The sequence below is a fragment of the Pleurodeles waltl genome, chromosome 8, assembly GCF_031143425.1.
Source record: "Pleurodeles waltl isolate 20211129_DDA chromosome 8, aPleWal1.hap1.20221129, whole genome shotgun sequence".
NCBI lineage: Eukaryota > Metazoa > Chordata > Amphibia > Caudata > Salamandridae > Pleurodeles > Pleurodeles waltl.
This window is the reverse complement of record NC_090447.1, coordinates 520,521,974-520,543,813: the sequence shown is the minus strand read 5'-3', so window position 1 is coordinate 520,543,813 and position 21,840 is coordinate 520,521,974. Positions and strand designations below refer to the sequence as shown.

General features: G+C 45.3%; 1 protein-coding gene across 5 annotated transcripts in view; it reads right to left on the bottom strand.

Annotated features, from left to right (window-relative positions):
- Positions 1-21,840, bottom strand: part of SCML2 (Scm polycomb group protein like 2) — a 685,095-nt gene that overhangs the window by 41,330 nt on the left and 621,925 nt on the right. For all 5 annotated transcript variants that reach the window (XM_069204521.1, XM_069204522.1, XM_069204519.1 and 2 more), the window contains one exon: positions 14,592-14,752. In XM_069204521.1, the coding sequence (XP_069060622.1) occupies positions 14,592-14,752 (161 nt within the window). The remainder of the gene's footprint in view (positions 1-14,591; positions 14,753-21,840) is intronic.

The following is a 21,840-nucleotide window of genomic DNA, read 5'->3' as shown; positions in this document are numbered from 1 at the left end:
AACTGTAGCTCGAGGGGACACATCTGAATCCGATAGCGGGGAAAAAAAACAATCTAACAATAGAACTGTTGCCCATCCACATTACCAGTAATAGGTGGAGTCCCCAGACCTCGTGACTCAAAAAGACTTCTATGAAGAAAAAACAACTTGCACACCGATGAGACCATCAACAGATGGCAGGAGTATGCACAGCATGTATCTACAGCTACACATTCAACAAACATTTGAGTACCATACTCTTCGGGAAGACTCCAGGGCTAACAGAATGATCTGTGTCTGGTCTAGTCTCACCTTCTTCAAAACTCTGGGTATGAGAGGTAGGAGCGGGAATGTATACAAGAGACTGAGTCCTACTTCAGGTGGAAAGTGTCTAGCATGGCACCTCTTTATGAAAACTCCTACACACAGTAGTGTTAACACTGTACGTTCCAGGTGGTGTCTAAGAGATCTAGCCAAGGTCAGTTCCAAGATGCCTTATTGCACCTCCAGGTGTAGATGCCATGAGAGATTGGCCCACCGCAGACATCTGTTGAGCTTTTTCAGCTGGTATTCAGCAAACCAGACAAATGGTTCACCACCAGGGGATTACCTGGGAGTACAACCACTTACAGAGAAGAAGCACCTCCTGGCATAGGTCCCTGATCACACATAGCCCTGCTTGTTGCAGTACCAAAATGGATGGTTCATGTTGTTTCTCCGGACCTGCAGAGGCTTCCTTTTGATAGATGGCAGATAAGCCTCAGAGCGAAAAGGATGGAGCAAAGCTCTAGCAGATTTATTTAGATATCCACCTCTCCCAGATGACCAAGCCTCATCAGTAAATTTGCATTTGTTGCTATTGTGAACTGTCTGCTACAGATACAGCTGGTGTCTGATAGCCACCACTGAAGGTCTGGGGCTGACTCCTCTGAATACCGATGTTATCTTAGGCAGACCAAGTGTTGAGCCCACTGCAAAGCTTGCATTTGCCATTAGGCAAGAGGCAAGAGGCACTAGTAGGATGCTTGAGGTCAACAGTCCAAGAAGCCTCAGAACTGTCTGTACCGGAACTCTGGTGTGAGTCCAAAACATCAAGATCGTAACTTGAATGTCCAAAATGTATTACTGCGGTCGAAAAGCTTTGCATGCCATCTTGTCTATGATGAACACTATGAAAGTGACTCCCTGTATAAGGTGCAGGTGGAATTTTGGCCTGTTGATGGAAAAGCCCAGGGATGACAAAAGAGTAACAGTTGTGCGAAGGTGGTCAGTGAAGGGCTACAGCCTTTGGTAGCCAGTCATGGAGGTATTCGAATACATGTATTCTCAACCTGCCCCACCACCCCTTCATAATCACCACAGAAGCTGAGGTGAGGACAGGATGGTAAAATGAAGTGTTCCAAACCCACTACAAATCGAAGTGGGACTGCAGGCCGGCAACACCAAAGAATGCGTCCTCTAAGTTCAAGGACACCATTCAGTACCCAGGTTCTATGGAGGAAGGAACCTGGACGAGGGTCAAAATCTTAAACCTTTCTTTCAAAAGCAAAGTGTTCAGAAGCAGACGGTCCAGAATTGGTTGGAGTGCTCTGTCCTTTCTGGTCATCAGAAATCTGGGCCTCTCTCGGCACGTAGGAACCTCTCTATGGCTCCTTTGTCCAAAAGAGACTGACCTTACTGTGACAGAACAGCAGCATGATTGGCAGAAGACTAAATAGAAGCAGTGCTACTTTGGTGACATGGGAAAATCAAGGGAAGGGCACAACCATGCTGCACTACGTGTAGCACCCATTAGTCTGTAGGTATAGCACCGTACAATTGCACTAAACATATACCACAAGGCATGTGTAGGATCTCAGAAGGCAGACAGCATTCTGGGAATTCACTGCCAAACGGGCAGAGGAAAAGACTTTTGCAAAATTATGAATGCCCATCAACTCTCTGTCTGGAGGTGCATTGAGGAGTGATTTTACAACAGCATTTACATTGCTGGTGGAAGACAATCATCAAGCTCTCAGGAGGTGGGAGCTAGGTCAGGAAGTCTGGTTCACCTAGGGCAGGTCTATGGTGCCCAGTCACCAGACGACTTACAGGGGCTGACAATCATGGTTTAGAACAGATTGTCCACAATGTTTCAGTTAAAGCCTTGTTAAAAACGCACAGCAAGGGCTCTGAAGTAGCAGGCCTTGTCAGCAACATTACAGTCTCTGGCAAGTGGCTATGTTAGACAACTGGAGAGCGAATCCTACTGCTCTGCAGACTATTACGGCAATGGAGGTACTCTATTCAGGTGGGGGCCCTGGTGGGAAGCCCAATTTTGTCTCAGGGGAAGGTATATAGGATATTGGTATTTTGAACATCTAGTTAGATGCCAGTATCTGTGCAATTCAGAAGACAGTGAGGAGTAAATTGTCTGCCTTTATGTAGTCAATATGAGAAAATTATCTGAACAAGCGTACCAGCCAACAATAGTACTGGCATGGGAGAAGAGGCAGGGGCTGACCCAAAGATGGAGGCTGAGCCTTGGTAAGCTCATAATGAGACATAAGAGCGGTACAAGCCAATGTTAACTGTGGATCAGAGACAGGTGTCAGGTTAGATCGTGGTAGGTGCCACTGGTGTCAGGACTGGCAATCGAGTAGTCAAACACCAAGGCCTCTAGCACAGGAGTTGAGGTGTGGGTACGGGTCAGAATAAAGGCCCAAAGGTCATTCAACGCAAGTACCGTCAGCAGATGTCTGGGGGTCCCTGTGGGCAGAACAGAGCACGAAGGTGTTACAGAAAGAGCCAGCATCATTTCAAAAAGCTGAAGCTAGACCTTCTCCTGTGCATGGTTTAGGATGGCCATGAGAATTTTGAGTATGCTGGGTCGAGTGTTAAAGATGGGTTTGGAGTCGTACAATGGAACACAGTAACATACTTTTAGTCCTAACAGGGTAACGTCTAATGGTAAGGGAGTGACATGACGTAGATGGGTCCCTCTTGGATTGCTTGCATTTGTGGAAAGACTGGTCTCTCAACTTATCTGAGGACAGTGACTGGGAGCAGGACCGGGACCTGGAGCAGGTCTTCTACTTGGAACGCTATGTGCACGGCTTTCTGTGTTTAGCTATGTACAGCTTCATCTCCTGTTTTCTGATGGCTTCGGGAGCATCAGGTAGCAGTTATCTCAAGATATGGGGTGTCTAGACCCTAGACACCACAGGCAGATATTGTGTGGATATGTAAATGACAACTCTTTCCTATAGCCACACAGGCTGTGCCACCGCCTGACCTTAATTAGGCAATAAGAATGTTCCATCCCTTGTCTTATAACATTTTTACTCTAGGGTGACTCCGGTCTGGCTGTAATGAAAAACTAACCATCTGGAATCTTGTGCTAAAAACAACAATCTCACTCTTAACTTGGGTAAAATCAAGGTCAAGTGCTTTGGCGATAGCAGTAGGTCTTGTAGCTGGCTCAAGAGCTTGCATAATCTGGAAGAGGTCTCTGTTATCAGCTATTTGAGTTTTCACATCAACTATCAATTTTGAACTGTGATAAATGCAACCAAAAAAGACAGCTGTTGTAGCACTGGTTGGGAGCCTATCAAGTCTCTGTTCTCACCATGGAGACTATTTTATATTGATCTTTAGGAAGGCTTACGTGCCGAATAATTTGTCAACTCTACCATAAGGAGCTGCCATCTGGTTTCTTTGGTGAAGCCACAATTTTAATAAAAGGGTCAGCACAGAGGTCTGTTCTCATACTCAGAAACCTTTGTCTTTAATCAAGCAACTCAACTGAGGTCTTCTTAAAATCACTGAGGGGCATGGTTTTGTATTTTTTATACTGGTGCAATTCGCTTTGATGTGGTGAACTTTAAAGAAGAAAAAACTGCTGCAGGACAGTTGTTCCTTTTTAGGGCATTTGCACAGGCTTATTTTTTTCCAGTGTTAGAGATTTTTTTTTTTTTACAGTCATGAACTCTTGGCTACATCATTTAAATTGTTTCGAGAAATATTGTATAGGAAGTGTATATAGTTCTCCAGACTTGTAGTTTACAAAAGACTATCTTTATATTTTCAGCCTGCAAAAAAAGCTTTCAAAATATATCTCTTTCCTTACCCCCTCCATGACCTGCAGTGTTCTTCCGCATTTGACGTCCACCCATTTGGGGCCCCAAGTCATGGCAGCAGGTTGAAACCAGAGTTACTGTATTGGGCCTCGCTAGGCCTAGAAAGCGGGACGTAATGCCTGCATTGGTGGGCTCCGCACACTCACCTGCAGCAGTGGACCTAGCTGGCGTTGCCACCAAAGACACTGCGACCCCTCTTCCACGTGGGGCGGAGCTTTGGCTGGACTTGGTGAGTGGATTAACCCAAGAGATCAGCGGGGCCAATAAGTGGTTTCAGGCTGGCGTCATTTCCTGGGCCTGCTCTGAGCTTTGTGCCTCTGCTGTGTGATACTATTCTTTGTATTTCTGGGTACTCACTTGCTCTTTTTGGGCCCACATCACTGATTGCGCTCAGCCTGCCGATCCTCAACGACACTTTAGATGCAGCGAGTGAGGCAGTTCCTATGATGCTTTATAGCTCAACTAACAAGGTGTGCAGCTGGTATGACAGGCCCTGTCACATCCTTTTAACAGGGAAAACTGACACTGTGTTCTAGAGGCCGTTGGTCTGCTCGTGTCCCCCTAGTGGTCGCTCACTAGGATGTGATGGGGTATTTGTTGCAGCGCTGCAGGGCGTCCCCCCACTCATTGCAACCCCTTGCTCCTGTTGCTTCTCCTTACTTCCTGGCCTTTAAACTGAACTGCTGCATTAAAGAGGTTGAGTTTTGGACTTAAAACGCTACTGCGGTAAGTTCCTACGCCAGCTGCCTAAATGGACAAGTTACTTACCTTCCGTAACACCTTATCTGGTAAAGACTATGTAACTGCAGATTCCTTAACTTAGAATTTTCCCCAGGTGTCAGACTGGATCTGGAAGATTTTCATGAGCAGTATCCCAGCTTGCCAGTAGATGGTGTTGATCGACTCCACAGCCATCATTGTCCACTCCGGAAATGTGGTTGCAGTTCCTATATAGGTGTCACCAAGGTGCACCAGCATCATTTTCACGACTTTCCACACCAGAAGCGCAGAGCCCAGAACACCACTGACTACTGGTGTGTCAAAACTAAGGCCCTGAAAGGGGAGTCCCTGATCATGGAAAAACTAAGACCCTGAAAGGGGAGTCCCTGATCATGAAAATCAGTTCACAGAGCAGGGAGGAAGGGTGGGTCGGTAAGGAATCTGCAGCTACATATGGTCTCTACCAGATAAGGCATTATCGAATGTAAGTAACTCGTCCATCTGATAAAGACGTCTAGCTGCAGAATCCATACCTTTGAATAGACACCCAAGCAATACCATCTGCAAGTTCAAACAAAGAAGTCCTGCAGGACTAAATGAGCAAAGTGCCAGCCCCTAAAGACCTCACTTTCCAGGCCGTAGTGTTTGGTAAAAAGGTGCAGGGATGCCTATATTTCCACCTGACTGATTTCAAGGACTGGAACAGCACATGCTAATGCAGTGGTCACAGTTTTACCTCTAATACAGTAAGCGCGCAAACCCTCAAAGGTGGGGGTGCTTTTTCGCCAGTGCTTAGCAGATCTTAATGCAGTGTATGACCCATCTGGAGATGGTGCACATTGCCCGCCCTTTTGTCACACCCACATACCCTACAAAGAGTTAGTCTCCCACTCGGAACTCTTTTGTACGATGAAGGTAGAATGCCAACACTCTTTTTGGGTCCAGGTGTTGGAGTTTCTCCTCTTCCTTAGAAGGATGTGGGTGTGTGTAAAAAGTAAGCAAGGTGATGGATTGGCCTACATGAAAGGGCGTCACCACTTGTGACAGAAAAGAGGCACTGGAGCGAAGCACCCCTTTGTCAGGATAGATAGAAAGATGATAAGGCCTACAGCTCACTCACTCTGCGGGCAGATGTAACTGCCACAAGAAGGCTGTTTCAGTGTGAGAAGTCTGGAAGGACAATTGTGGAGGGGCTCAACGGGAGCGCACATTAAAAAAAGTCAGGAACATATTCGGATCCCATTGGGGCATAATGAATGGGGATGGACGAAAAAGACATTTGAGGAATCTATGTACAACAGGAGACTTAAACAAAGAAGGTTGACAAGGCAACCACAAAAAAGCAGAATTAGCAGACAAATATCTCTTAAGAATGCCCAAAGCAGAGCCCTGCTGGGCAACGGAACGAATTAACAATAGGGCCTTAGAGAGAAGAGCAGAAAAGGGGTGGGAGGGGGTCAACAGACATATCTGTGCACAATTACACTTATTTCTTCCAATGACAGGGATTTATCGTCCTGGTGGAGGGATGCCTGGCGCCAAGATTATGTTACAGACTTTGGGAGGAAGGTCTAAAACTGTCAACTGTTGCTGCTCAATCTCCACGCAAGAAGGTGGAGAGTGGACAGGTTTGGGTGAAGAACTCTCCCCTGCTGCTGCGACAGAACATCCCCCTGAAGGGGCAGTCTGATCAGAGGATCGATGGACATTCTCAGCAGCTCGGGATACCAGACTCTCCATGCCCAGCCCGGAGCCAGAAGGATTACTTGGGCAAGGTTGGTCTTGATCTTCTTGAGAATTCTGGGCAGGAATGGTATGTGCGGAAACATGTACAGGAAGCCTGAACTCCACTCAAAAAGCGTCTCAAAGAGATTGCCACTTAGAAACTCCAACGTATAAACCTGTTGACGTTGCACGCTCTCAGCAGAGGTAAACAGATCTAACCCAGGCTCTCCCCACTGCTGAAAAGAGACCTTGCACCACCTCTGGATGGAGACGCCATTGGCGATCCGCTAGACATTTTCGCCCGAGTTTGTCTGCTCTGCCGTTCAGAGAGCCTGCCACATGTTAAACCACCAGGAATATGCCCTGCTGTTTCAGCCATATCCAGAGGCCCAGAGCCTCTTGACAAAGGATTCATGAGCTTACCCCGTCCTAATTGTTGCAGTACAACATGGCTGTGGTGTTGTCCATGAACACCTGCACCATCTTTCCCTTAAAAGAGGGAAGAAAGGCTTTCAATGCCCGCTGGATCGCACAAAGCTCAAACATGTCAGTGTGGAGTCTTGTTTCAGCCGGAGACCAGATTCCTCTGATCTCCACCTCTCCCAGATCACTCCCCATCACAGGAGTGAATGTCACTACTGTCAGATCTGGTTAAGGAAGGGAGAGCTATCGGGAATCATTTACCACCACTGGAGATCTTTCGCAATTCTCCTGAAATTTGGACCATGTTGGAGATTTCCCTGAATCTGCACCCACTGGAATTTCAGGTCTCACTGAAGAGCCTGCATATGCCATCTGGCAAGTGTCAAAAGCAGGATGCAGGAGGCCATGAGGCCCAGCAGCCTCAGAGTAATTTTCACCGAAACATCGGTATCACAGCCTGAATATCCTGTCTTGCCACTCTGGAGGATAAGCCCCAAACTGCACTGTGTCTAGAACAGCTCCAATGAAAGGGAGAATCTGAGAGGGACTAAGATGTGACTCCAGCACTTTTGTAATGAACCTCATGCAGGATGTCTGCTGTAGTCCAGAGGTGGGAGACGACAGCCTGGGGTGAGCTTGCCTTCAACAGCCAGTCATAGAGATAGGGGAACACTGAAACCCCTGATCTCTGCAGGTGAGCTGCAACCACCACCATCACCTTGGTGAACACCTGAGGGGCGTTGGTAAGGCCAAAGGGGGGCATGCTGAACTGAAAGTGCTTGTGGCCTCCCATGAACCGCAAGTAACATCTGTGAGCAGGCAGGATGGTGAAATGAAAGTAAGTGTCCTGCAAGTCCAAAGTTACCATCCAGTCTCCTGTGTCCAGGGAAGACAAGACCTGAGCCAATGTGTCCATCTCCAATTTCTCCTTCTTGAAGAGATTGAGGGATCTAATGTCTAGGATAGGGCAAAGGCCCTTATCCCTTTTGGAAACCAGAAAGTAGGGGGAAAAGCAACCACACTAACACTGAAACCCTCTCTATGGCTCCAATGGCCAAGAAAGCAGTAACTTCCTTGTGAAGAAAGGACAAATGATCCTCCGTCATTTGATTGTAAGATGGTGGCATGGATGGAGGGGTAGTCTCGAAGGGGCGGGAGTAGCCCGTTCAGGCTATCTGCAAAACATACCTGCCTGAAATGATGGACTGCCAGTGGGACAGGTGATGACGAATCCTGCTGCCAACTGGTCCTTGGTTGGGAGGGGGTAGCAGACTAGGAGGGTTTAGAGGCTGCTGCTTTTTTTTGGGGGGGGGGGGAGGGGGGTAGAGAATTGACCAGACCGCTCTTCACCTGACCAGCAAGGTCAAAGGCAATAGTCATGTTTCACAGGAGCTCCTGTGCCGAGTTTGGACCAGTTACACAGAAGGACGACAGTAAGGGCATCACTGAATGGGAACACGGGTTCTGAGATAGAAGCTTGTGGTTGCAGCACCTCTGTCAAAAGATTAGTCTAGTTGGCCACTGAAGGTAGTTAAAGGTCCAGGACCTCAACCACCCTCCTCACCACCATAGCATAATAAGCTTCCTCCTCTGTAGCCATAGTAGGGGGATAAAGCATGCCAGTATTTGGAGAAGCGTCCAGTCCCCTGGTTTCCCCTAAGCCCTCGTGCCAGTCCATTTCAGATTCGTAAGGCTGGGACTTTAAAGGGTCCAGCGACCCCTCCCATTCATCCCTAAGGCCTAGCCCAAAGAAATAGGGCTCAAGATCAGAGAGAGAAGGCAAAACTCCTGCTGGCGCCAGAGTTGGCGGCGAGCAACACCCATCCGGCTCCGTAACAGGGATGACAATGGGGATGGTGCTGCCCGTGCGGACAGGCAGAGCCGGGAGCTCAACATAGGTCGAAGTGGTACGACAGGAGTGGGTTGTGTTCCAGGATTGGAACGCTGGAAGCCCCTTGGTGCTGGGGCCAGAGACATGGAACACAAAGGTGCCCCCTCCAACCATCCAGCAGGGTCAGACTGCCCAAAAATGAGGTGTGGCTCCATAAAATTATTTGAGTTGGGCAGGAGTCGCTCTGGCTACCAGAAACTCGGGGAGGCACGGAGTTGGCCCAGGCTCCACAGAACGATGTCTAGAGCATTGATGCTCCCTTGTCTCGTCAGCCGACGGACAAGGAGAAGTCGAAGACTGCTTCTACTGCCTATATTTTTTTCCTTGTGCCTCAACTTACCTGATCGTCCTTAGAACTTTGAATGGGACAACAACTTCTGACTCCACGACCGGTCCCGAGACCTTCCTCTCAACTGAGAACTTGACCTGCACAGAGTCGAGCTCCGGGCTGCCATGAGCTTTAGGAACCACTCCCTCAAAACCTTCAGATGTATAGCCCGATACTCAGAGCACGACTTCAGGTCATGGTTGAACTCCAAGCACCATTAACACACAAGGTGCAGATCCGTCACGGACATTGCCCGATGGCAGGATACCTTGAAACTGGACTTCCAAAAAGATCTCTCTTGACACATGAGGAGAAAATATCTCAAAAAAGGTTTGAAAAAAGTTGAAATAAAAGGCCAGTCAAAAAACAACTGAGCAGTAAGCTCTCTTTGGATCAACGCTGGCTGGCGCGGAAAGAAAATAATTAACACTGGCGCACCTGGGTGGCACCTATGTGACCCGCAAAGTCATTTCTGGTGCGGAAGACGCTGACGATGGATGTGGAGCCAATTGACGCCACCTACCGGCACGCAAGGGCACAGCTCACAAAAAATCTTCCTGATCCAGTTTGACACCTGGGGAGAATTCCAAGGTAAGGAATCTGCAGCTAAAAGTCTTTATCAGATATTGGTCACATGGATATTGGGTCTGCTCGTGCCCCCCCTTGAAAGCTCCTTGGGGTGAGACTGGACTCTGATAACAGTGGACTCTAATACTTTTAACTGGGTCTATTTACTGCATGCTCTCCATTCTTGTAGACCCAGAGAGACCATTAACCTACACTATGGCAAGTGTGATAATAAGCCTGCTAAACTATCCTTTGAATAATGGTGCTTGGAGTGCACCGCCGACACAGAACAGGGGGAGCAATGCGGAGCAAAGTGAAGCTGCTGCTTCGGACACTAGATCTAAGTTTCTGAACCTTAAACATAGCCTAAAGAGCACTGACTCTAAAATTGAACTCAACACTAGATTTGGCTGCCTAATGCACAAGGTGTATAAGCACGAGGAGTGCACAGACCAACTGGGGCACTGCATGTCAAAGATGCGCACATGTCCTCTGATGGACTCTTTCACATGGATGGGGTGCTGGAAGTCACGAAAAATTCAAATGAGGATCTTGAGAAGCACTGCCGACAGACTAATTTGCACATTGCTGATGTCCCTAAATCAACAGCCATCAACAAGATCGAAACCTATGTAAAAAACAGCCTAAGGGCCTTATTTGACAATGACCGGTCTCCATCACTGAACGTGCACACTGACCGTGGGGCTGCACCCCAAGGCCCTGGTTAGGCCTATTGTTTTTGCGCTTATGAACAACAGGTACACCATTCTGCGTCTAGCTAGAGAGCACCAGCAACACGCGACAGGTGATATGCGACACGCAAGGCAGATCTGTCATTATGGCACGACATTTGCAGGGCCACCCTATAATCCTAACTTCGGTCTATGGCCCGAATGTGGATGACCCTTACTTTTTTGCTGAGGTATGGCGCCTGACAGTCTTTATGGGCCACATCGCAGTCATCTGGGGCTGGGGCTCCAAAGTGATCTTTTATGACCATCCAGATAGATCCAGCGCCACACGCCGTCTGCATATACACGCTAGACAGACTATGACCTCACTGACATTTGGTGACTCAAGCATCCCACCAGCACAGATGGCACATGCATCACCTCCACTCATTGGCTGGTCACCAAGGATGTTTTCACTTAGACTACCAAATGTTACACACTTACCCAGAACACTGTCGGACCATGCTCCTTTACTGTTGGAGATTAACCCTCCAGACATTAGCAAGAGGGCTTTCACCTGGAGTCTTCTCCCCAATGCTATTCAGGGCTCTGTCTTTGAAGTCAAGATTAGGGCGGCCATTCTTGATTACTTTAACCTCAGTGCATGCTCCATGGATTCTCCTTTCATGTTGTGGGAGGCGTTTAAGGTGGTAATCTGTGGGATATGCTAAGCATGCTGGAGAACTTCAAGCATGGCGCAGGACATTCACACAATTAGATTGATATGCAAGCACTAGAACTTTGATTCTTTACGACTAATGACATGACAGTTCGCACTGTTCAAAACCAAATTATTGGAGTACGAGAAGGCAGCGATTAGGGAGACGCACTATCTTGGTAGGGAAGTGGTGGCTCGGCATTATGAGTAAGGGGATAAGGCGGCAAGACACCTGCCAGGCTACTTCACAAACATTGGGCTAACGGACATGTTGTGGAGACCCTAGATTACCAGCAGATAGTAAATACAAGCCCTGATGCTATCAGACTTGTAATGGTCAGTTTCTTTGCTGACCTGTATTCCTCCTCATTGCCATATGACTATCGCCGGACCTCGTATTTTGGTACCAATCAATTACTCTAGTTGGATGATGTGCATCACCAGTTCCAAAACATGCCTTTCACAGCAGAGGACATTATTCAGAGGATTCGAAGCATGCTTGGGGACAAAGCACCGGGCCTTAACGGCCTTTTATAAAGAACATGCCCAAATCCTTGCTCCCCATCTTTTGGCTATGCATGAGGAATCCCTGAAACTGGGTATACTACTTCCCTCACTTCCAGAGGAGTTCATCATCACTGGCCTGAAACCAGACAGGACCCCTAAGCTCTGTGACTTATAGACCCTTATCCATGATTATTGTGGAAAATAAGCTCCTGGCCAAAACTAATTGCCTCCCCCCTTCTCCCTGCTGTTCACCAAGATCAATCTGGTTTTGTCCTTAGCAGATTAACAGAATACAAAATGCGTACTCTCTTTGCTCTTCTCCATACAGCTGACCCTCAGTTTGACGCAGCGGTGGTCTTGCTAACTCAGAGTGGTTCATCTTCTTGCCCAAACTGGCCTTAGTAATAACTACCTACGCCAAATAAAACTACTATGTACATGCAACCTATGGCCTGCTTGCGGTGAACGGGGGTTCACTCTCCCTTTGTTGTGGCAAGGGGAACCCAAAAGGGATGCCCTTTGTCACCCATATTATTTGCTGTAGCGACGGAGCCCCTGGCTGCCAGGTTGTGGCAGCACCATTCTCACCGCATGCTTGCATTCACCCCTGAGAATCCTGGTATCCATGTATGCAGACAACGTTGCACTGTACATCTGCAAACCTGAAATTAACATTGCTGATATCATTCGGGAAATTATCCATCTCAATGGATGTGGCAGAATAACTAAAAGCTGGTCCAAATTCCGTTGTATTTCTGCTCACTCCGACCATGCAATCCTTTGTTATGAAGTAACCCCTGCAATGGGCTGGGGCACCAGTCCACTAGCTTGGAGTTTGGCTCAGCCGGGACATGAGTGAACTTTGGGGTACCAATTATGGCAGGCTCATGACGTGGCGGGAGGTCCTCAAAGACGTGGATTCGGTTGCCACTGTCCCTTGTGGGGGAGCTTTGGGTTTGCCAAAATGGGGGTCCTCCCTACATTTTTGGACTTATTCAATAACTTTCAGTAAATCCTGACCCTCCCCTTAGACAAGGTGACCTGTGTATCCCAGGCATGGATCTCTACTTTTACTGTGCACAGGCTGCTTACTACTGGCTGAACCCCACCCTATTCCAGCCCCAAAAGGCTCCCGGGCATGATTGAATTGCACCCTGCCCTATAAGCACTGCATTATATTCACCCTCAAAACAACCATAAACTGAGATTGGTACTGTAGCCTGTACTATATGGGCGTGGGATAGGCAGCGACAGCCAATGCAGCTGAAACACATGCATGTCCCGACCTTGCCGCTTATTGGGCACTCATTGCTTTTTACACTGGCTGATTTGGGGGCCCGTGGATGCTTGCAACGGCTCCAACTGGGCATGGTTAGAGATCTATACCCAGCTGGCTGCTTCCTCTTCCCATACACCTCTTGATGTACTTCCCTATAATCAGCTTGCGGTATGCGTGGCACGTTTCTTGTAGCACCAACAACATTTCATGCTTTAGAGCTGCTGCTCGCCAGCCCCTCTCCCCATAAATTCATCACTCAACTATATACCATAATGTAGGGGAGGGCTCTGATTTGTGCCCCTACTGCTCGATACGTATGGGCTGCAGATCTGGAGTACCCCATCAGCGAGGGGCAATGGTGCTACTGCTACACCCAGTCCACTGCCCTCTTCCCGAACCATAGACATAGGTTAATACATCTAAAATTTTAAATATCTGCATTAAGTGTACCGTACACCTATCTGGATGTGTAGGATGGGCTTGGTGGACAATGTGTGCTGCCTGCTAAGTGGTGCACCTGCCGCCTCCTTCCTATATTTGGCTTGGGTGTGTCCTGCCATTGCATACTTCTGAGCCGGGGTCTTTGACATTGTTGGGATGATTACAGATTATGTGCCTGGAAGGACATCAAAGGTTCCTACTCTTGTTTATGTAAAGGACATTACATGAAAAATCTGCAAGCTTACTGCAATCTTGGTTTTATTGATGAAATGTTGGGTTGGTATTGACTGGGGAAGGTGTTCCATGCTGATGCTTTAGCACTGATGCGAGATGCGGCCTACTGTCAAGAACAACTGAAGAATTACTGGGAACTGATGCCTGAGAACTCGAGGCTGAAGGACATTTGGACCCCACATTTAGACTTACCTGGAGGTGGTGTGGGGGGTGAGTAGGGGAAGGCACATGACCTTACCCAAGGGACATACAGGCTCCTGTATAGGTGATCCTTTGCCTATCTACACCTACACTTCCTGAGGTCCATAGCACTGACTGGAGAGATGCAGATTCCTGAATACTACCAAATCGAATACAGGCTTATATTTTAGTTAGGTCTGATGAGCGGATCCACTTGCTTAAACAACTGCATGTCATAGAGCGGTACATTGTGACATCAGGCTGAAACTCCATGTTATGAACCATTAAAAGTAATTGCACTTAGGTTTACTATGTAACCTTGCATTTCCATTTCCTGTATTACAGAATGTGCATTGTTGTGTTCTAGAGTTAAAATCCATCAATAAACAAACAGCAGAGGGAGTGGGCAAGTTGGAATTTAAGCTTAAAATGAGTTGTTCAAGCCGTCTCATCTGGTCGGTTAGCTCAACATGCCGATATGTTTTCCACAATAAAAGTCAAAAATAAGAAGGAGAGTACAGGGATGGTATTTAAAGTGAGTGAGTTAACAGAAGGACACAGAGTTGACCAAATGAGGATTTAGTAACTTGGCAGAGGCAGGATGAGACAAAGTGTGGTCAACTCCAACTATGGACCAGTAAGAACAGGTTTCCCACTTTAATACAGACATTACGGACTGTATCTTTAATTATGTTACTAGTAGTTGATAAGCTGTTATGAGACAAAATACAGCTTTTCTGTAAACCAAAAACTCTGCTTATCTGGTAATGCCTACAGAGTGCAGAAAAAAACATAATAGGCTTTTCTTACATGTCTCCTGAATAGTTCAGCATGTGGTGCAAGAGACTGTGGATCTGCTTCTTTGATAAATCGCATGACTTCCTCGATGGACCATGTAGACGGATCTTTATGGAGTCTTGAATGTTCCTGATCTGGTGTGATAATATCTGGCCCAGTTGTGGAACTTGCAGCTTCAGGAAACACAAAGAAGCAAAGGATTATACAAATAGACCATATAAAAATGTATAACATATGGCTACACAATCAAAACAAAATATGTTACCACTGAGTTTTAAACTGAATGATCATACTCATTGGCAGAAGGCGAGGGGATTTTCTTTTAAAATAATTCCAACTTGAGCTCCTAAAACATTAACTAAAAAAAAACTAACTTTTACCTTGATAAACAACAATGGTATTTCATCAGCAATGTCTAATCAGCAGTGAAAGCTATCTGGAGCCAGATGAAAATAGGCTGCCCACAAGGGATAAGGGATGAGGTGGGAGTCATGGATCATGTAGGACTTGGAAAGAGAACCAAGTAGGTGGTTTGGATTCCACTTTTATACACATTTTCCAAACAGGAAATGTGAATCTGTGAATCCACTGGCTAAGGCTTCAGAACTGGTTTGGGGTGGTTCTCTTTCAAATGTAATTTCCAGGCTGCTCTCCGTACACAGTCTTTGAATAAAATGGAGTTCCTCATAGCAGGTAGTAATGGGGCTTGCGCAAAGAAGGAGTACAGAAAACATAGGCAGCCTGCTCTGGTTGGCCATTGCCTTCTTGGAGTGGTAATTGCACACAAAAAGGCTGGCCGTACCTAGAAACTGCCTCACCTTGGACAGAAAGTGCAGTCCCAACGTTCACCCTTTGCCATCTACCAAACGGCAATGCTCCATCCTTTAGCCACAGGATCACAGGCAATACATTTTCACTGTCTAGAGAAGCTTTCCTCACTCACAAACTTGTGCAATGCCAAACTAGAGGGATTCAAAATGGATCCCAAAGGCCCTGGTACTCAGACACAACACTGAATCCTACCACCTACACACATGCACTCGACATGACCATGGATGTCAGCACAAAGTACTGGATTTCACATAACAGTAGACCTTTTCAAGACAGGAACAAGATCAGTAGAATCCGGTTTTATTGATGCAGAAAACAGTTTTTGTCACACACCGAGTTCACTATAAACATTTAACATTTTAACCCTAAATCCTCCAGGTTCCTTCTATTCACATATGTAGCTGTTCTACAGGGTGAAGTCCCACAGCCATTCACTCATTCTCTAAAACAATAAACTTTAATTATTTTTTAATGTCACACCACTCTTTCTACAAAATGATTTTATCAGCTGCCCTACCTCGCCCAAATGACAAATGTTTTCTCACAATTATTCTATAAAATGTTTAACACTGCCAGCAAGCTTAACCCCTTAGATGCTGGGCCTCCCCCGCTCCCCTTGGCTATTTGGGGTAGTACACACTTAGGCCTTCATAACTTTTTGTCCACATAAGCAATCCACGCCAAATTAGCGCCCCCCCCCCCCCCCCACCAATATCCTAGTGATTCTAAAGGTACCCAGAGAGGTTGTGGGTTCCCTCACCTGGAGGAGACCAAGAAATTAGCCAAAATACAGCGAATTATTATTATTTTTTATTTTGGGGGGGGGGGGGGCCTGCCGAAGAAGGCTAGTGGTTTTTTCCCCTGAAAATGGCATCAACCAAGGGTTTGTGGTGCTAAAAAAACAACTCATTTTAAAAAAAAAAATTGGCATTTAACTGGGACATACCCCATTTTAATTATTTTTTTGTGTTTTCAGCCTCCTTCCAGTTAGTGACAGGAATGGATGTGAAACCAATGCTGGATCCCGGAAAGCTAACCATTTCTGAAAAGTAGACAATTCTGAATTCAGCAAGAGGTCATTTGTGTAGATCCCACAAGATTTTCCTACAGAAAATAACAGCTGAAATAAAAAAACATTGAAATTGAGCTGAAAAAAACCCAGCCATTTTTCTCCACGTTTTACTCTAACTTTTTCCTGCGATGTCAGATTTTTGAAAGCAATACACTGTTACGTCGCTGGACTCTTCTGGTTGCGGGGATATATAGGGCTTGAAGGTGCATCAAGATCCCTAGGTACCCAGAGCCAATAAATGAGCTGCATCTTGCAATGGATTTTCATTCTATACCGGGTATACAGCAATTCCTTTGCTGAAATATAAAGAGTGAAACATAGGTATCAATAAAACCTCTGTATATCCAAAATGAGCACAAGATAAGGTGATGAGAAGCAGTGGTTAATTGCACATCTCTGAATTCCGGGGTGCACATACTAGCATGTGAATTACAGGGCATTTCTCAAATAGGCGTCTTTCTTATTACACACTGGCTTACATTTAGAGGGAAAAAACATAGAGAAAGACAAGGGGCAATATCACTTGTTCTGCTATTCTGTGTTCCCCAAAGTCTCCCGATAAAAATGGTATCGCACTTGCGTGGGTAGGCCTAATGCCCGCGACAGGAAACGCAACATGGACACATCACATTTTTACATTGAAAACTGACGTGTTTTTTGGACTGTGCCTAGCTGTGGATTTTGGCCTCTAGCTCAGCCGGCACCTAAGGAATCCTACCAAACCTGTGCATTTTTGAAAACTAGACACCTAGGGGAATCCAAGGGTGACTTGTGGGGGCTCTCACCAGGTTATTTTACCCAGAATCCTTTGTAAACATCAAAATTTGGCCAAAAAAACACTTTTTCCTCACATTTCGCTGACAGAACGTTCTGGAATCCGAGAGGAGCCACCCAGCATTCCCCCAAGTCTCCCAATAAAAATTGTACCTCACTTGTGTGGGTAGGCCTAGTGCCTGCTACAGCAATAGATCACACAACGGTCAATGTTGGTCCTTACATGAGGGTAACTGTTGACCCTCGGGTGATTCAATCCTGACACAGGCACTAGGTACAGGCACTCAAGTGGGGTAGTGTTTTTATCAGGACAGGTGGGGAAACACTGGGTGGTAGGAATTTTGTGGATCCCAGCATATTCCTGTAGTTTGTATGACAGAAATGCAAGAAAAAATATTGTTTCTATTCAACATTTCAGCTTTGCAGGGTATTCTGGGTAAGAAAACTTGGGGGAATCCACACAAGTCACACCTCTGCGGACTCCCCCGGATGTCTAGTTTCCAGAAATGTCTGGGTTTAGTATGTTTTCCTATATGGCCGCCGAGCCCAGGGCCAAAAACACAGGTGCCTGCCTTACAAAACCAGTTTGTTTTGTGATAGATAATTTTGATGTCTCCACAATACGATTTGGGCGGTGGAATTGGGGGCTGAAAGAAATTGGGGAGCTCCCAAGAGAGCACACACTCTCTGTGCTTGCCGCCGCATGCGCCTGCTCTCTGGGTTGGGCTAACCTGCTATTGTCCCATTGCACAGACTGTGCTTGCGAAGGGACAGCAGGACTGTTCTCATCACTCCCTCATAATCATTGGAAGAGGAGTCATCGAATGGGACTCCTCCGACTGAAAAATCACTCCCAGAGTCTGTGCCATTGTCCTATCCCTTAGACGCTGTCTCAGTCTCTGATCCTACATCAGAGCTGTCCTCTATAACCTGAGTGAGGGATTGAACAGCAGTCATCCAACGAGATGCCATCTCTGCTACTGGCTAAACTGTTGCTCTAAAACACTAGCCTACATAGACAGTCACAAAATGGGTTTGTGTGTGTGTGTGTGTGTGTGTGAGAGAGCGTGAGTGTGTGTGCGTGAGAGTGTGTGTGTGCGTGTGTGTGAGAGTGTGTTTGTGTGAGATACGTGCAACAGTAGAGGTCACTTTACCTTTGCTTTTTCCCTCTATCAGCACGTTCTTTCAACACACTCAAAAAACACCTTGTCACATACCAATCGTCATAGTCTTTAGCACCTCTAGCGCCGAGTCCAACAATCATTATTGGTGCTCCCACTCCCATGACCTTCTCCTCGGATTCCCTCACTACCACCCAGCAAAAGTGCCCTTCATCTCTCCAAAGCCTCGGCACATACATTTCATTTGTATTATAGTGCAGGTAATGGCTGACTTTACTAATGTACTCCGCTATTTACATAAAATACAGATTTGATCTTTGCAGTCGGCATATAAAGCTTCTGCGCTACTTTATGGCATCAAAACTGGCACTAGACAAAAGTCTGATCCTTTTGTAGCAGAAACATAATCACAAGACTTACTTGACTTTTTTATTGCTGCCTAAAAGCTACAGTTGAAATGTGTCAGTTGAAGTATGTGCACTGCTTTGAAGACGCAAGCTGCAACTGCAAGACAACTGGTGGTGAATATATATATATATATATATATATATATATATATATATATATATATATATATATATATATATATATATATATATATGCGCACACACACATAATCTTTTAACCCTCTCCCTGGTGTCGGCACCAGGGGTTAAGAGTATTAGTGATGCCTGAGGGCACATACTTAAAAAATTAAATGATTTTCAAAAGTGCCTTTCACTTTATCACACTCAAAATATGTAATGTAAAACACAGCAAGCCAGCCAATCATTTCAATTGAGGTCGCAAGATAAAGGGGTGCATTAAAAAAATTGTACAAGGTAATGTTCAATCTTTCTTTTTCCTTACATTAAATCCCATATATAAATAGAAATGTACTGTAAACAATTGATCTAAAATGCAGAACAGACTTTAGAAATTTTACATTTTTGTATGTAGCAAGACATCTGACTCAATGACTGTGTGATGCTTTCAGCTATTCCTAGCTTTTAATTAAAAGCACTTGTATGATCGAATTTTTAAGCCCCTCTTTAGAATGTTAAAGGTCAGTTGTTGGCTATAATACTCAGACGGGCTGAGGCTGTTGCATAAGACATGGGCCTACTAGGATGCTCTGAACATCTTCAACAATTTTAACATTGCTTTTATGTTTAACCATACCTGCCAACATGCTAATATTAGCACATTAGTGACCCTAAAACACAATGTAGAGGATGAGATGAGATTTATAGCAAAGTTTTGTCTAGAGACATGACACTGGGGGCAAAAGAAGTTACTAATCGCAAGTTCCACATTTTGTTGGATAGAAGTCAAATACACCTGTAGGAATGAAACTGCCATGTATAAACCCATACAATGTCAACCCATCACAGAAAAATAAAAAGAAGTGCACGTCTAAAGCAAATGAGTGCAATGCTGATATATATATTTTTTCACTGAAAAAACACAAAGGTTAGAGTGACATTATAGTTAGGTGAAAATGTTAGCTAGAACATATCATTTTAAACAAAAAACAACCAAAAAAAAAAATAAAAAATAAAAAATAACCCACTGAAGCTAACTAGTTCTAGTTAATTGAAAAAACTACCACCTGGCCTTTGGGGTTTCCCCCGCAGCCATCAACATGAGAGTTATTGCGGGAGCCAAGTGTGACCACTAGGACACCAACCAATAATTTAAGAGGCCAGCTTCTGCCAGCAGAAGCTGCGGGTGTACTAAGGCCCCCTTCACAGTCCCCAGCATAATAAATGATGGCGTTCCCCGGGTGGGCACCCCAGGTATTAATAAATAAAAAAAAGTGCAAGCTTTGGTGTGGCCCATGGGGCCACTTGCAGGGAGTCGGCAAGGTTGCAGGGGCCCTGACCCCCCCCCCCCCCCCCCGGGATTGAGATAGGTGAATTGCAGTGGTTCTGTAACTGACATTTTAGCTAACTAACATCCCTTTAACCTATGTTTTTTCAGTGAATTTCAGATTTTTAATTAAAAGGTAAGTAGCATATTATTACATTTCCTAACTATAACTTTCAGTGATATATATTAATTATATATATATATATATATATATATATATATATATATAATAATGCTACTAACCCAGTAGACATCTGTTAGTGGCATGTAGTGCTGTAGATTCACATGCTTTGCATAAGTCCGCCATCTAGTGTTGGGGTCAGAGTGTTACAAGTTGTTTTTCTTTGAAGAAGGTTTGAGTCAGGGGATCGAGAGACTCCTCTCGGTAACACTGCGCATGGGCATCAAGTCCTTTGTTAGAGTGTTTTCCCGCAGGATGGTGAAGTAAATAGTGTAGAAATGTATATGTAGATATATAGTAAAGAAAGGAGAAGTCCATGCAATGTATATACATATTTACAATACATTGTACTACAACAGCTACATGCTCCTGGAGAGGGGGGAGGACACATGTGAATCTACAGCACTACATGCCACAAACAGATGTCTACTGGGCAAGTAACATTTTATGTTCTAAGACATGTGTAGCCGTGGCTACATATTCTTTGCATAGACTCTAAAGCAGTCCCCTCCCAAAAAAAAGTGGTTATTAGCTTGTAGGAGTTGGAGTAGTTTGAAATAGTGTTCTAAGTACTGCCTGTCCAACGTTTGCTTGTTGGTGAGAACACATCTTTAAAGTAGTGTTAGGTAAATGTGTGTGGTGTAGACCATGTGGCAGCTTTACATATGTTTGCCATTGGTATGTTTCCTAAGAATGCCATTGAAGCTCCCTTTTGTTCCAGTGGAAAGTGCTTTAGGAGTACTGGTAACTGTCTTTTAGGTTTAAGATAGCAAGTTTGAATACACTTCACTATCCATCTGGCTGATCCATTTTTTGAAATAGAATTACCTTTGTGAGGTTCTGAAAATGCCACAATGAGTTGTTTGGATTTTCTGAAATCTTTTTTTCTGTCTATATAGTACATGAGAGCTCTTTTAACATCAAGGGTGTGAAGAGCTCTTTCAGCAACTGAATCTGGCTGTGGAAAGAAGACTGGCAACTCCACTGACTGATTGATATGAAAAGGTGAAACCACCTTTGGTATGAATTTTGGGTTTGTTCTAAGAACTAATTTGTCTTTATGGATTTGAAAGAAAGGATCTTCTAAAGTGAACACTTTAATTTTGCTAACTCCTCTTAAAGAAGCCATTGCTACTAAGAAAGCAACTTTCCATGATAGAAACTGTAGAGTACAAGAACGCATGGGTTCAAATGGTGGCCCCGTAAGTCTTGTGAGTACAATATTAAGATTCCACACAGGGGCTGGAGGAGATCTAGGTGTAATAACCCTTTTAAAACCTTCCATAAAGGCCTTTATAACAGGAATCCTGAACAGGGAAATATGTTGTCTGTTTTGAAGGTAAACAGCTATATATGGCTGTTAAATGAATCCTAATAGATGAATATGCCAGATTGCTTTTTGTAACTGTAGCAAATAGCAAACGATATCTT